Here is a 16,371-nt window from a genome sequence, read left to right as displayed (position 1 = left end):
CCTCCACCATCTTTAGTGTGTCTGTCCTATCCACTACCCTCCACCATCTTTAGTGTGTCTGTCCTATCCACTACCCTCCACCATCTTTAGTGTGTCTGTCCTATCCACTACCCTCCACCATCTTTAGTGTGTCTGTCCTATCCACTACCCTCCACCATCTTTAGTGTGTGTGTCCAGTCTACACAAAGCAGCTCTACTGGAAGTGGTTATGTGATCCAACAGGTGAGGAGAAACTAAAGCTTCTCTGTGGGCCTCCTGGCCAGCACAAACACATGCCTGTTCTCTTTTACTTTATTTTGAAAACGATTTAACAAGATCAGCTTTGAAAACCATATTTCTCTGTTTATTTTCACTTTCATGAGAAACCATCAGTTGTTTGCATCATTTCTTGTTTTGTTACTTTTTTTGTTGCTTTTAGAAAAATAATTAGTCTATCTTTATTTTTTTTAAACTGGATTAATATCATACATTGTAAATTACATCACATTTACATTTTATATACAGTACCAGTCAAAAGTATGGACACACCTACTCATTCAAGGGTTTTTCTTTATTTTTACTATTTTCTACATTGTAGAATAATAGTGAAGAATGCCAAGAGTGTGCAAAGCTGTCATCAAGACAAAGGGTGGCTACTTTGAAGAATCTCACAAATAAAATATATTTTGATTTGTTTAACACTTTCTTGGTTACTACATGATTTCATATGTGTTATTTCATAGTTTTGGTGTCTTCACTATTATTATTGTGTGTGTGTGTGAGCAGATAGTCTGTCGCAGTTCATTTATGTATGACACAGGAGAAGAGCAGGAATGTCTTCTTCCTTTACTCTCTCATTCATACACCCCATCAAACCTCACACTACACACCCCATCAAACCTCATTCATACACCCCATCAAACCTCACACTACACACCCCATCAAACCTCACACTACACACCCCATCAAACCTCATTCACACACCCCATCAAACCTCACACTACACACCCCATCAAACCTCACACTACACACCCCATAAAACCTCACACTACACACCCCATCAAACCTCATTCACACACACATCAAACCTCACACTACACACCCCATCAAACCTCATTCTCACACCCCATCAAACCTCACACTACACACCCCCTTCAAACCTCATTCACACACCCCATCAAACCTCACACTACACACCCCATCAAACCTCATTCAAACACCCCATCAAACCTCATTCACACACCCCATCAAACCTCACACTACACACCCCATCAAACCTCACACTACACACCCCATCAAACCTCACACTACACACCCCATCAAACCTCACACTACACACCCCATCAAACCTCATTCATACACCCCATCAAACCTCACACTACACACCCAATCAAACCTCACACTACACACCCATCAAACCTCACACTACACACCCATCAAACCTCACACTACACACCCCATAAAACCTCACACTACACACCCCATCAAACCTCACACTACACACCCCATCAAACCTCACACTACACACCCCATCAAACCTCATTCATACACCCCATCAAACCTCACACTACACACCCCATCAAACCTCACACCACACACCCCATCAAACCTCATTCACACACCCCATCAAACCTCACACTACACACCCCATCAAACCTCACACTACACACCCCATAAAACCTCACACTACACACCCCATCAAACCTCATTCACACACACATCAAACCTCACACTACACACCCCATCAAACCTCATTCACACACCCCATCAAACCTCACACTACACCCCCCCTTCAAACCTCATTCACACACCCCATCAAACCTCACACTACACACCCCATCAAACCTCATTCAAACTCCCCATCAAACCTCATTCACACACCCCATCAAACCTCACACTACACACCCCATCAAACCTCACACTACACACCCCATCAAACCTCACATTACACACCCCATCAAACCTCACACTACACACCCCATCAAACCTCATTCATACACCCCATCAAACCTCACACTACACACCCCATCAAACCTCACACTACACACCCATCAAACCTCACACTACACACCCCATAAAACCTCACACTACACACCCCATCAAACCTCACACTACACACCCCATCAAACCTCATTCACACACCCCATCAAACTTCACACTACACACCCCATCAAACCGCACACTACACACCCCATCAAACCGCACACTACACACCCCATCAAACCTCACACCCCATCAAACCTCATTCACACACCCCTTCAAACCTCACACTACACACCCCATCAAACCTCATTCATACACCCCATCAAACTTCACACTACACACCCCATCAAACCTCACACTACACACCCCATCAAACCTCACACTACACACCCAATCAAACCTCACACTACACACCCCATCAAACCTCACACTACACACCCCCTTCAAACCTCATTCACACACCCCATCAAACCTCACACTACACACCCCATCAAACCTCATTCAAACACCCCATCAAACCTCATTCACACACCCCATCAAACCTCACACTACACACCCCATCAAACCTCACACTACACACCCCATCAAACCTCACACTACACACCCCATCAAACCTCACACTACACACCCCATCAAACCTCATTCATACACCCCATCAAACCTCACACTACACACCCCATCAAACCTCACACTACACACCCATCAAACCTCACACTACACACCCATCAAACCTCACACTACACACCCCATAAAACCTCATTCATACACCCCATCAAACCTCACACTACACACCCCATCAAACCTCACACTACACACCCATCAAACCTCACACTACACACCCCATCAAACCTCACACTACACACCCCATCAAACCTCATTCAAATTCCCCATCAAACCTCATTCACACACCCCATCAAACCTCACACTACACACCCCATCAAACCTCACACTACACACCCCATCAAACCTCACACTACACACCCCATCAAACCTCACATTACACACCCCATCAAACCTCACACTACACACCCCATCAAACCTCATTCATACACCCCATCAAACCTCACACTACACACCCCATCAAACCTCACACTACACACCCATCAAACCTCACACTACACACCCCATAAAACCTCACACTACACACCCCATCAAACCTCACACTACACACCCCATCAAACCTCATTCACACACCCCATCAAACTTCACACTACACACCCCATCAAACCGCACACTACACACCCCATCAAACCGCACACTACACACCCCATCAAACCTCACACCCCATCAAACCTCATTCACACACCCCTTCAAACCTCACACTACACACCCCATCAAACCTCATTCATACACCCCATCAAACCTCACACTACACACCCCATCAAACCTCACACTACACACCCCATCAAACCTCATTCACACACCCCATCAAACTTCACACTACACACCCCATCAAACCTCACACTACACACCCCATCAAACCTCACACTACACACCCAATCAAACCTCACACTACACACCCCATCAAACCTCACACTACACACCCCATCAAACCTCATTCATACACCCCATCAAACCTCACACTACACACCCCATCAAACCTCACACTACACACCCCATCAAACCTCACACTACACACCCCATCAAACCTCACACTACACACCCCATCAAACCTCATTCATACACCCCATCAAACCTCACACTACACACCCCATCAAACCTCACACTACACACCCCATCAAACCTCACACTACACACCCAATCAAACCTCACACTACACACCCCATCAAACCTCACACTACATTACATTTACATTTACTTCATTTAGCAGACACTCTTATCCAGAGCGACTTACAAATAGGTGCATTCACCTTATAGCCAGTGGGATCACCACTTTACAATGTTTTTTTTATTTTTTTTATTTTTTGGGTTGGGGTTTGGGTTGGGGTAAGGGGGGGGGTAGAAGGATTACTTTATCCTATCCCAGGTATTCCTTAAAGAGGTGGGGTTTCAAATGTCTCCGGAAGGTGGTGAGTGACTCCGCTGTCCTGGCGTCGTGAGGGAGCTTGTTCCACCATTGGGGTGCCAGAGCAGCGAACAGTTTTGACTGGGCTGAGCGGGAACTATGCTTCCGCAGAGGTAGGGGAGCCAGCAGGCCAGAGGTGGATGAACGCAATGCCCTCGTATGGGTGTAGGGACTGATCAGAGCCTGAAGGTACGAGGTGCCGTTCCCCTCACAGCTCCGTAGGCAAGCACCATGGTCTTGTAGCAGATGCGAGCTTCAACTGGAAGCCAGTGGAGTGTGCGGAGGAGCGGGGTGACATGAGAGAACTTGGGAAGGTTGAACACCAGACGGGCTGCGGTATTCTGGATGAGTTGTAGGGGTTTAATGGCACGGGCAGGGAGCCCAGCCAACAGTGAGTTGCAGTAATCCAGACGGGAGATGACAAGTGCCTGGATTAGGACCTGTGCCGCTTCCTGTGTAAGGCAGGGTCGTACTCTCCGACTACACACCCCATCAAACCTCACACTACACACCCCATCAAACCTCATTCACACACCCCATCAAACCTCACACTACACACCCCATCAAACCTCACACTACACACCCCATCAAACCTCACACTGCACACCCCATCAAACCTCATTCATACACCCCATCAAACCTCACACTACACACCCCATCAAACCTCACACTACACACCCATCAAACCTCACACTACACACCCCATCAAACGTCACACTACACACCCCATCAAACCTCACACTACACACCCCATCAAACCTCATTCACACACCCCATCAAACCTCACACTACACACCCCATCAAACCTCACACTACACACCCCATCAAACTTCACACTACTTACCCCATCAAACCTCATTCACACACCCCATCAAACATCACACTACACACCCCATCAAACCTCACACTACACACCCCATCAAACCTCACACCACACACCCCATCAAACATCACACTACACACCCCATCAAACCTCACACTTCACACCCCATCAAACCTCACATTTCACACCCCATCAAACCGCACACTTCACACCCCATCAAATCCCACACTTCACTCCCCATTAAACATCACATTTCACACCCCATCAAACCTCACACTTCACACACCCCATCAAATCTCACACTTCCCCCATCTTTTACCAAAAGCCTTTTGCCCTCCAGGCATCTGCTGTAGCAAAGATCTTCAAACCTGTGAAGCAATGCACACTCTCTGTGTCTCTGTTTGTCTCTTTGTCTACTCACTCTTTTTGTCTCTGTCTGTGTCTGTCTGTCTGTCTTTCTGTCTCTGCGTCCTCTCATTTCACCTCTCTCTCACTGTCACTCTCTCTGTATCTCTTTGTCTCTTCATCTTTCTCGCTGTCTGTTCCTGTGCCAGTCTTCCCTGTTTTAATTGTTGGTTAGTTAACCAGTGCCTTTCATCTCACCCCTCTCTCCCTTTCTCTGTCCTACAGTGACCCATGAGCACCTGAAGGAGCGTGGTCTGTTCAGCCTGCCCCCTCCCCCTCCAGGGGCCAACCCAACACAGTACTACCACCTCATGGCCAGTGGCAGGAGCACCTACGGAGACCTCCTCTTGCAGACCGGGGCAGCCGCTGCAGCAGCAGCCGCAGCAGCAGACCTGCCCGACTACATCAGCCCTGTGGACGGTGAGTCACCCTGAAATCCTGAAACACACCCACCAGGGGTGTATCGCAAATGACACCCGATTCCCTAGATCTGGTGTAAGCAAACCTGGTCCTGGAGTGCACTACCACTGCAGGATTCTTTCCCAACCAGACACCAAACCTGACTATACCAATCACCTCACCAACCTTAATTGGCTAAATGCTTCACCTGGTCTCACAGGTCTAAAGCAAAAGATAAAGCAGCGCTAAACGACCAGGGTTTCCTACCGCTGCCCGTTATAGTGCACTGCTTTAGACCAGACACTGCCCAGGGCACACTAACTCTCCTAAGTGGGACTCTCCCACCTCACTGCTAGTTGTATCATATATTCTAAATTATAAACTGAGTGGTTCATGCCCTGAATGCTGATTGGCTGAACGCTGTGGTATATCAGACCGTATACCACAGGTATGACAAAACATTTATTTTTACTGCTCTAATTACATTGGTAACCAGTTTATAATAGCAATAAGGCTCCTCTGGGGTTTGTGATATACAGTGCATTTGGAAAGTATTCAGACCCCTTGACTTTTTCCATATTTTGTTACATTACAGCCTTATTCTAAAATTGACGTATAACTTTTTTTTCATCAATCTACACACAATACCCTAACATTTTTGCAAATGTATATATATAAAAAAAAAAAAGTATTCAGACCCTTTACTCAGTATTTGTTTTAAGCATCTTTGGCAGCGAATACAGCCTGGAGTCTTCTTGGGTATGATGCTACAAGCTTGGCACTCCTGTATTTGGGGAGTTTCTCCCATTCTTCTCTGCAGATCCTCTCAAGCTCTGTCAGATTGCATGGGGAGCATCGCTGCACAGCTATTTTCAGGTCTCTCCAGAGATGTTCGATCGGGTTCAAGTCCGGGCTATGGCTGGGCCACTCAAGGACATTCAGAGACTTGTCCCGAAGCCACTCATGCGTTGTCTTGCCTATGTGCTTAGGGTCGTTGTCCTGTTGGAAGGTGAACCTTCGCCCCAGTCTGAGGTCCTGAACGCTCTGGAGCAGGTTTTCATCAAGGATCTCTCTGTACTTTGCTCCGTTCATCTTTCCCTCAATCCTGACTAGTCTCCCAGGCCCTGCCGCTGAAAAACACCCCACAGCATGATGCCGCCACTACCATGCTTCACCGTAGGGATGGTGCCAGGTTTCCTCCAGACGTGACACTTGGCATTCAGGCCAAAGAGTTCAATCTTGGTTTCGTAAGACCAGAGAATCTTGTTTCTCATGGTCTGAGAGTGCTTTAGGTGCTTTTTTGGCAAACTCCAAGTGGGCTGTCATGTGCCTTTTACTGAGGAGTGGCTTCCATCTGGCCACTTTACCATAAAGGCCTGATTGGTGGAGTGCTGCAGAGATGGTTGTCCTTCTGGAAGGTTCTCCCCTCTCCACAGAGGAACTCTGGACCTCTGTCAGAGTGACCATCAGGTTCTTGGTCACCTCCCTGACCAAGGCCCTTCGCCCCTGATTGCTCAGTTTGGCCGGGCGGCCAGCTCTTGGAAGAGTCTTGGTGGTTCCCAACTTCTTCCATTTAAGAATGATGGAGGCCACTGTGTTCTTGGGGACCGTCAATGCTGCAGAAATGTTTTGGGACCCTTCCCCAGATCTGTGCTCTATGGACAATTCCTTTGACCTCATGGCTTGGTTTTTGCTCTGACATGCACTGTCAACTGTGGGACCTTATATAGACAGGTGTGTGCCTGATGTAAATAAGGTATTTCTGTCATTATGGGGTATTGTGTGTAGATTGATGAGGATTTATTTGTTTTAATCCATTTTAGAATAAGGCTGTAACAAAATGTGGAAAAAGTCAAGGGGTCTGAATACTTTCCGAATGCACTGTATGGCCAATATACCACGGCTAAGGGCTGTGTCCAGGCACTCCGCATTGCATCGTGCGTAAGAACAGCCTTTAGCCGTGGTGTATTGGCCATATACCACACACCCTCCTGCCTTATTGCTTAATTATCCATATACCACACTACTAAATACTAACAGCCTTGTCGTCTTTTGTGCTGATCTCCAGGTATGTGGTGCTTTTCATAGATGCCCTTTCTTCTTGTGGTTTTCTGTGTGTAAGACTTCCCCACATCAAAGTGAGACTCGTAGCAGGGGTCTTATATAAACACAGAAAGGCCCGAGGCTGGGGACTCGTAAAAAACACTACTGTTCTCCCAGCACAGGCTTCTCATTCACACAGCCAGTCATATAGTGTTATCAGTAACATCCTGCAAATTCACAGCGGTAACCTTAAAAGGGCAACCATGGAGAGAGAAGGGGGGGGGGGGGGTGGATGTACTATATTGCAGGCAGCAGCAGATGCCAGGGCTTCAATATCTGTATCTTCTCTGTTTCTCAGTCAGTGTTATGGCAGGTATACTGTAAATCTGTGGTTCCTGCTCTGTTCTCAACAGCTAACGGCAAGGACAGAGGCTAGATGCAGGCAGGGGTCATTCAGTGACAGTGTGACAGAAGAGAAGTGGCGAGCAACCCTGCTTTTCACAGAAGTTAGACATATGGTGAGGGACCAAAGCCTTGCTGCCAGTCTGTTTCACTCGCCTGTTATTGCATTGTTATAGGACCCAGACCTACAGATGTAGGATCTTAATTTGATCACCCTGTTGCTGGAGAACTTTCCTTCAATTTAAAACGTATAGTGTATTTGAGGTTTAAAAAGACTTCTGAAGTTTGTAATTTCCACTTTGAAATTTCAGACTTGATATTCCCTTACACATTTTTTTATTAACCCCTACAAAAATGTCAGTTAATTGTAATCCACATAATCATTCACATTTCCTGTTTCTGCAGGATTATTTTCCTGCAGTAGCAAACTGACTCAAATTAAGATCCTACATCTGTATGAGCAGAGTGATAGTAAGTAAGGCCTAACATTGCTGCAAGTACCTGGACCAAGACTTTTGGATTTGACTTATGTTAAATGAACCAAGGAACCTTCCAGTAAGCTGTATGAAAGGGCAATACAGTGCTGAGTGGAAAACGAAACTAAACTGTCCATGAAAGTAAGCCTTTTCGATGCCTTTCGACAATCAAACACATACAGTCGCTGCCTGCCAGGCACAGACTCCCGGTGTAGTATCCATATCACTTTCATCCTGTCTCAACCCACCCAAGGAAAATGAGCGAAAGCGAGCCATCTACCATCTAACAGTGCTTCCAACTCCTCTGTCATGCTTCCAGTCCACCCTGCGTGACGCTTACACATCAATCCTCACACGCGCACGCTAGGAAAACGGGACCGCCGTTGAAATTAACCTTTGAAATTACCCCTAAATCACATAATCAAACATGAAGAGGGCGGGAGGGTGGAGAACGGACGGCTAGGTTGGGGCTTAGAGTTGTTGCCTTCCCCCTCCACTACTCCGTCCCTCCATTCCTCCATCCACTCCTCTCTCACGGTGTGACGGCCACTGCTGCTGGCTGCCCACAGTTGTTTGGGGAGGCTGTTTGCTCAGACACCCACAGACACCGACTCACACAGCACAGCACTGGGCCTTCTCCTCCTCCTCGCCTCCCCTTGCCTCCCCCCTCACCTCTTCCTCGCCTCCCCCCTGGCAGGTTTATTTGGTGTACTCTCCTTCTCCTGGCTGGGTTTGATGTGGTCAACGTCCAGGCAGTCTCGGGCCTGGGGCTCTCTGTTAGTTCGGTTAGCGAGGCTAGCAGCTCCACACACACAGCCTCTCTATTGACCCAGCCAGCCATCTAATGGCTCAGCGGCTCAGCAGACGGCCTGGCGAATAAAGAGACTCATTTAACGGCAGAGAGGGTGATACATATGCATCGAGACCCCAACGTTTGTTTTGGAAGCTTTGCGCTGATAAAATAAAATGAATATGCATATTTCAAAATCAGTTTATGCTCTAATAAATTCACTGGACCTACCACAAGGGCAGAGTCCTCAGTGAACCCAAAGTTAAAGTATGGCTGGTTATTTTCCCTCCCAGTGATTCCTATTGGTACTGCAGACATGAGAGAGTGGGCTTAGAGGTTTAAGGTTGAACTATAAAATAGTGATCGTTGTTAATAAAAGAGAGAAATGTGTTCATGGAAAATTCTGCAGCGCCGGGGAGTACAGTAAAGTTTTAAGAAAGTCTGGTATCCTCGTAGCTCCATAGGGCTAAATGTATGGATTTACTGTAAATTGTACAGCTTGCCATTAAGCAGATCTATAAACCAGACACTCTCTCTCCCAGGTCTTTTTCTCAGGAACATGGTTAAATTACACTAAACATGTCACCCTGATGCGGTCCAGTCCAGTCTACCAGAGTTAACTGCTCAGGAAAGACCATGCATCCCTGTGCCCATGTATGGTACTGTATACTGTGTAAAACAATTGATGAGAACAGTCAATAATCTGAACAATAATCTGACTGTGTGAGCAGTGAGCATCCTTTCACATTTTTGGGTCCCTTTTTTGAGGGTGAAGGGGAGTAGATAAGTAAGTAGTAATGCTTTCTCTAAGAACACATTATGGGCCCTGGTCAAAAGTAGTGCACTATACATTATAGGGGAATAGAGAGCCATTTGGGATGCAGCCAGTAGCTTTCTGCTCCTCTCCTCCTCCCACTGTGTGACTGACTGAGACATGGGTGCCATGTAGTCTACATGCAGTCTGCTTTGACAGGGCCTACAAAACAAACACTGACAGATTCTCCTGCCTGCCGTCGGTCGGTTGGTTAGCGTGGGCCGTGCTGAAACACTCCGCTTCGCTGCCGTGCCAAGTGTGTGTCCATGCCAAACGCGTGCTCTGACGCGTTCATATCTGGTCGCATGTGATGGGCGGGCCGACACGCAGGCTGAAAGAACAGCCTCCGCTAAACCAACAAAGACCAATTTCCCCCTCTAGTAGCAGACCAGGCAGAGGCCAGTTGGGCCTCGTTCCCTAAAGCCCTTTGTAAACCTAAAGTAAATATATTGCACGTGACGTGTTATGTTATGAGTGATCTCTGATAGATAAGGGGAAGAGATGGGCCCCTGGGCGGATGAACACGTAAATAAATACATCTGTCAGTAACTAACCACAGGCTTAGACAACACGGCCTAATACAAACACAGCACACAGCATATCACTGGGCCAAACCAAGGGGGGATAATATGCTGTTACACAGCCTGATAGTGGGCCAAACCAAGGGGGGATAATATGCTGTTACACAGCCTGATAGTGGGCCAAATGGGGGATAATATGCTGTTACACAGCCTGATAGTGGGCCAAACCAAGGGGGGATAATATGCTGTTACACAGCCTGATAGTGGGCCAAACCAAGGGGGGATAATATGCTGTTACACAGCCTGATAGTGGGCCAAACCAAGGGGGGATAATATGCTGTTACACAGCCTGATAGTGGGCCAAACCAAGGGGGGATAATATGCTGTTACACAGCCTGATAGTGGGCCAAAGGGGGGATAATATGCTGTTACACAGCCTGATAGTGGGCCAAAGGGGGGATAATATGCTGTTACACAGCCTGATAGTGGGCCAAACCAAGGGGGGATAATATGCTGTTACACAGCCTGATAGTGGGCCAAACCAAGGGGGGATAATATGCTGTTACACAGCCTGATAGTGGGCCAAACCAAGGGGGGATAATATGCTGTTACACAGCCTGATAGTGGGCCAAACCAAGGGGGGATAATATGCTGTTACACAGCCTGATTGTGGGCCAAACTTGCGGTACCCAGCAGAACACATACAGCAAACCAAGGGGACGAGGAAAAGCTTTTTCACTTGTCTAAACAATCTGTCTCCTCACTTCTCCTTTATTGCACTGATCTGAAAGAACTGACTAGGTTCTTTAAACATTTGACACAAAGCAAATGTGTTTCAGTGTAAAACTTAAACAAGTCCTACAGATTACGGGGGGGGGGGGTCATAGAGAACTAACCGTAGAGGAGCCTGCTGGCGGGAAAATAAACTGAAGGTCCCATGACAATAGCTGCTGCCAAAATAAATGTCTGCCATCTAGCCAGAGGAAAAAGAGATCTTAGTATTTGGGGATGAAGGAGGGGGTGAGGGAGGGACAGAGAAGGAGGGGGGTCTTGTCCCCCTGGTTTGACTAGATACACAAACACTTACTGTATGAACACCCAGCAGAAGTGTGCGTGCTCACACAAACACATGTCTGGCTTCAGCAGGACACTAGGGGCTCACAGGGGAATCATCGCAGCGAGCCCCCTCTAATAAAATGTGCAGTGATGGTATTAGAGAGATTTACCAGGGAAAATAAACATTCCTCCCCACTCGGAGGAGAGCAGAGTGGAGCTGAGGTGGCTGGGCTGGGCTGGGGCTCTTGGTTGGCTGGTACCCAGGCTGTGGTGTAGTTCAGGGAGGCGATTGGGACTCGCGCTGGCCCTCTCTCCCTCGCCTCGGAAGATCAACGCCTGGGCCTGCATGCTTCATCTCAGTCTGGGGTCATCTGAGAGACAGAGAGCAGTGGAGGTAGTGGAACCACTGTATAGCAACTCTACTAGAGAAAGAGAGTCCAGAGAGTAGTTCTGAGCGATTAACCGAAATGTCGGTTATCTTTTGTTTTGTAAACAACTAATTGACTGATGTCTGTTACATTTTTTAAATTCCATTTCGTTCAGTTTTTTCTGTGTGCTCAGTGTGCACATTGCGCTGCAGTTTCTCTAGAGATAGATCAGATCATGCCCGAACTGTGCAATGTAGTAGGGAGTTGTAGTTTCCAACAGGCCAATGTTCTACATAGTTAACGCAGAAAATGTGATAATTAACTACAATGACCATAATCAATTGCGCAGCTACTTGTCCGGTCTGTGTTTCTTTTACACCTGCTACGTACGAGACAGAAGAATTCGCGATCAAAAGGGGATACATAGAGAGCAGTTGCTTCGCAAGGTATCCTGACTGGTTGCATCACCGCCTGGTATGGCAACTGCTTGGCCTCTGACCGCAAGGCACTACAGAGGGTAGTGCGTACGGCCCAGTACATCACTGGGGCAAAGCTCCCTGCCATCCAGGACCTCTATACCAGGCGGTGTCAGAGGAAGGCCCTCAAAATTGTCAAAGACTCCAGTCACCCTAGTCATAGACTGTTCTCTCTGCTACCGCACGGCAAGCGGTACCGGAGTGCCAAGTCTAGGTCCAAAAGACTTCTCAACAGCTTCTACCCCCAAGCCATAAGACTCCTGAACAGCTAATCATGGCTACCCGGACTATTTGCACTGCCCCCCCCACCCCATCCTTTTTACGCTGCTGCTACTCTGTTAAGTATTTATGCATAGTCACTTTAACTCTACCCACATGTACATATTACCTCAACTACCTCAACTAGCCGGTGCCCCCGCACATTGACTATGCAACGGTACCCCCCTGTATATATAGCCTCCCTACTGTCACTTTATTCTATTGTATATATAGCCTCCCTACTGTCACTTTATTTTTTACTTCTGCTCTTTTTTTCTCAACACTTTTTTGTTGTTGTTTTATTCTTACTTTTTTGTTTAAAATAAATGCACTGTTGGTTAAGGGCTGTAAGTAAGCATTTCACTGTAATGTCTGCACCTGTTGTATTCGGCGCATGTGACCAATAAAATTTGATTTGATTTTGATTTGATTTGTTCAGCAGTCATAAAAGTATGCCTTATTTACTTTGAAGAATTACAAAAATTTAGATTTTTGTCCAACAGCATAGGCAGCAGCTCTATAGAAATGAGATGACTTGGAATGAAATAATAAAGTCATCAAATAAAACAAATGTAATATACACAACAACTGAAATATTGTATTTAAGTAAAGTAATGTGAATAACTGATGGTTATTCACACATGGGCCGTCACTACCATCATGGGACTTTTATTAATTGTTTTATTCTGTGTTGTTACAGCATTTAACCCACATAATGCATAGTGCATTCAATGTTTTAAAAAATAATCAAAACCGAAATCATGATAATTTTTTATCATCAAACTGAAACCAAACCGACCTCAAAAGGCGATAATTGCTCAGCACTACCAGAGAGAGAGAGATCAGAGAAAGTGAGAGAGAGACCAGAGAGAGCGAGAGAGAGCAAAAGAGACCAGAGGGCGAGAGAGAGAGAGAGAGCAGCAGAGAGAGGGAGAGAGAGAGAGAGAGAGAGAGAGAGAGAGAGAGAGACCAGAGAGAGGGAGAGAGAGAGAGAGAGAGACCAGAGAGAGAGAGAGCGGTAGAGAGAGAGCGGGAGAGAGAGAGCAGGAGAGAGAGCAAGAGAGAGAGAGACCAGAGAGAGAGAGGGACTAGAGAGAGAGAGAGAGACTAGAGAGAGACCAGAGAGAGAGAGACCAGAGAGAGAGAGACCAGAGAGAGAGAGCGGGAGAGAGAGCAGGAGAGAGAGCAAGAGAGAGAGCGAGACCAGAGAGAGAGACCAGAGTGAGAGAGAGAGAGACCAGAGAGACCAGAGAGAGAGAGAGAGAGCCAGAGAGCAGCGGCTGTAGTGAATCAACACTCCTAACTAATGACCCAACAAAGCCAGGCCCTCCACAGGGCTTCACTGGTTCTCCTGATCCCATTTAAATAGACCCCACATCCCATTGTAATAGCATTCTCTCAGGCTAACTACTAGCTACAGGCCTCTAAAGCATGTTACACTGAACAAAGGGAGACTACCTTTGTGTGCTGTGCTGTGCTGTGTATGGAACCTGTGCCAACTCTCATTCGGGAGATTTAGGGCTGGTTGGTGTGTGCGGGGGGGGGGGACGGGGGGACGGGTGGCAGTTATAGGGATAACTACCCTCCAATTAGAGTTTTCTGATTTTCCACAAAGCCATTTCAATTAAAACAGCAAGGCAGATGCTTAAAATAATTGCTCAGACCCCTTTTTGTTTTTTGGTGAATGTGCACTGAAGTGCATGTAATTATGAGCCTATATATCAGTCCAGATCCCCCAATTATAGCCAAACCTCCCCGTGCTCTGCTCTTCTCCCAGAGAGAGAGTCCTAGACCTAAAGAACAGGACATATCTCTCCGCCAGCGCTTTGCCACCTCCCCGCAGCGTATCCCACCTCATAGAACATCTGGTTTCTCACTCCCCGCTGCCAGAACCTGACGTACCCCTAAATTAGAGCCCCGCCACCTATAAAACACTCCATCGCCGTGTTTGTGTTGCCTGAGTGACCTCTAGCAGAGCAGACGCAACAATGACCTTGTGCGTTGTGTCTCTAACACGGGGGGCCCAGGAGGAGTGTATCCTTGGTGTGACAGGTCAAGGCTAGAGGAGCAAACGCTGCTCCCATGCACACACTGTTGACTAACACATAAACTAGGGACTCTTAAGGGAAAAAATGAAGTTGTATTGAATTGAATAGGGAGAGACTACAGTTTGTCTAGGGGTGGGTACGGATGGGGATTTTGGGGTTGGAGGTATAACGTATGAGAGGGTTTGAGACCCTGTCTGAGGATAGGGGCGTGTGGTGATGGGTTTGGGTTTGGGGGGTTATGACTACAGTTTGTCTGGTGGTATAGGGGTGGGGTTTGGAGGATTTGGAGGTATGAAGCAGTCTTTTGGAAAGCGGTTGACACCATGTCTGGGTAATAGGGGTTGGAGGGTAGGAGGTAGGAGGCAGTCTTTTGGGAAAGGTGCAGAGGGGGGAGGCAGGCGCCAGCCTTGCCAGGCTGCGAGCGGTACCCTGTTTTGTTTCCTGCTTTATAAAGTGGCACATTAATAAGCACATCTCCCCTGAGGTTCAGTTCTGTGGCGAGCAGAGATTAATAGGACCGCTGCATCGCACACACACACACACACAAACACGGCGGCTCCACAATGGGCCAGCCCAGTCCCAGGCAGAGAGAAAGAGCCTTTAGACTCAAGGAAAATCTGAATCCACCCCGAACCTTTCTAAAGAGAACTATAAACCCACCGCCGTATTAGGCTATCAACCCTCTCCCCACTCCACCCCCTCTCTCCTCCCCCTCTACTCCCTCTCTTCCCCCCTCCCCTGAGACAAACCCCCTCTTTCTCAACACGCCTAATTATACATGACACATTTATTTATTAGCTTCATAGAGGAACATTCCTTAAGGACCGTTTGTTGTTTTTGCCAACTCTTTCATAAATATCTCTTACATCTCTACAGCTAGTTTTCATAGAGCAGCCAGAGTCCCTCTGTGTCCTGCAGCTCTTTAAGCACATATGCCTTTTGTTTTACGACTCGGCACCTCAGCAACGTAATAGTTTGAAAACGTAAGACTTCAGTTTTTACACGCACACACACCATGTATACAACTACAGTTTTTACGTCCGTAGGTTTGGAATAGTATAGTGGTCTCTGGATCCGTACGGCCTGGAAGGATCACTAATTTACCCAATAAAGCAGGTTGACAGTGGTGTGTTTGACATGTTGGCGGCTGGTGTGTGTGAGCGTGTCTGTGTGTGACAGGGCATGTGTTTTGGCGAGGTGGGATGAGAGCTATTAAGAACTTCCTGTTTACAGCACCTCTGATGATGCCCCCTGTTAGGCCTAATAACCCCCCAGACCATGACTACCCTCAGTCCTCTGCCCTGGGGTGTGTCCTGTCCCCTCACACCACAGCACAACACACCAGGACTAATGCTCACCACCTGTTGGCCCACAGCAGCTGGCCGACACTCCCCCCTACCCTTACCCTGTATTCCGATAGCCACTACCCCCTATCACCTCCTCTGTCTCTTTCTATCTCTCCCTAGCTGTCACCCATTGCCACAGGAACACAGGAGTCAAAACC

General features: G+C 47.3%; 1 protein-coding gene across 1 annotated transcript in view; it reads left to right on the top strand.

The window, feature by feature from the left end:
* LOC311129384 (zinc finger protein GLI2-like) overlaps positions 1-16,371 on the top strand; it is a gene marked incomplete at its 3' end in the record, with an annotated part of 112,992 nt that overhangs the window by 79,539 nt on the left and 17,082 nt on the right. The window contains exon 5 of the mRNA XM_084161669.1: positions 5,442-5,636. Within this exon, the coding sequence (XP_084017795.1) occupies positions 5,442-5,636 (195 nt within the window). The remainder of the gene's footprint in view (positions 1-5,441; positions 5,637-16,371) is intronic.

The sequence above is a fragment of the Coregonus lavaretus genome (assembly GCF_964263955.1).
Source record: "Coregonus lavaretus genome assembly, chromosome: 5".
Lineage (NCBI taxonomy): Eukaryota > Metazoa > Chordata > Actinopteri > Salmoniformes > Salmonidae > Coregonus > Coregonus lavaretus.
This window is presented reverse-complemented; position numbering and strand designations above follow the sequence as displayed.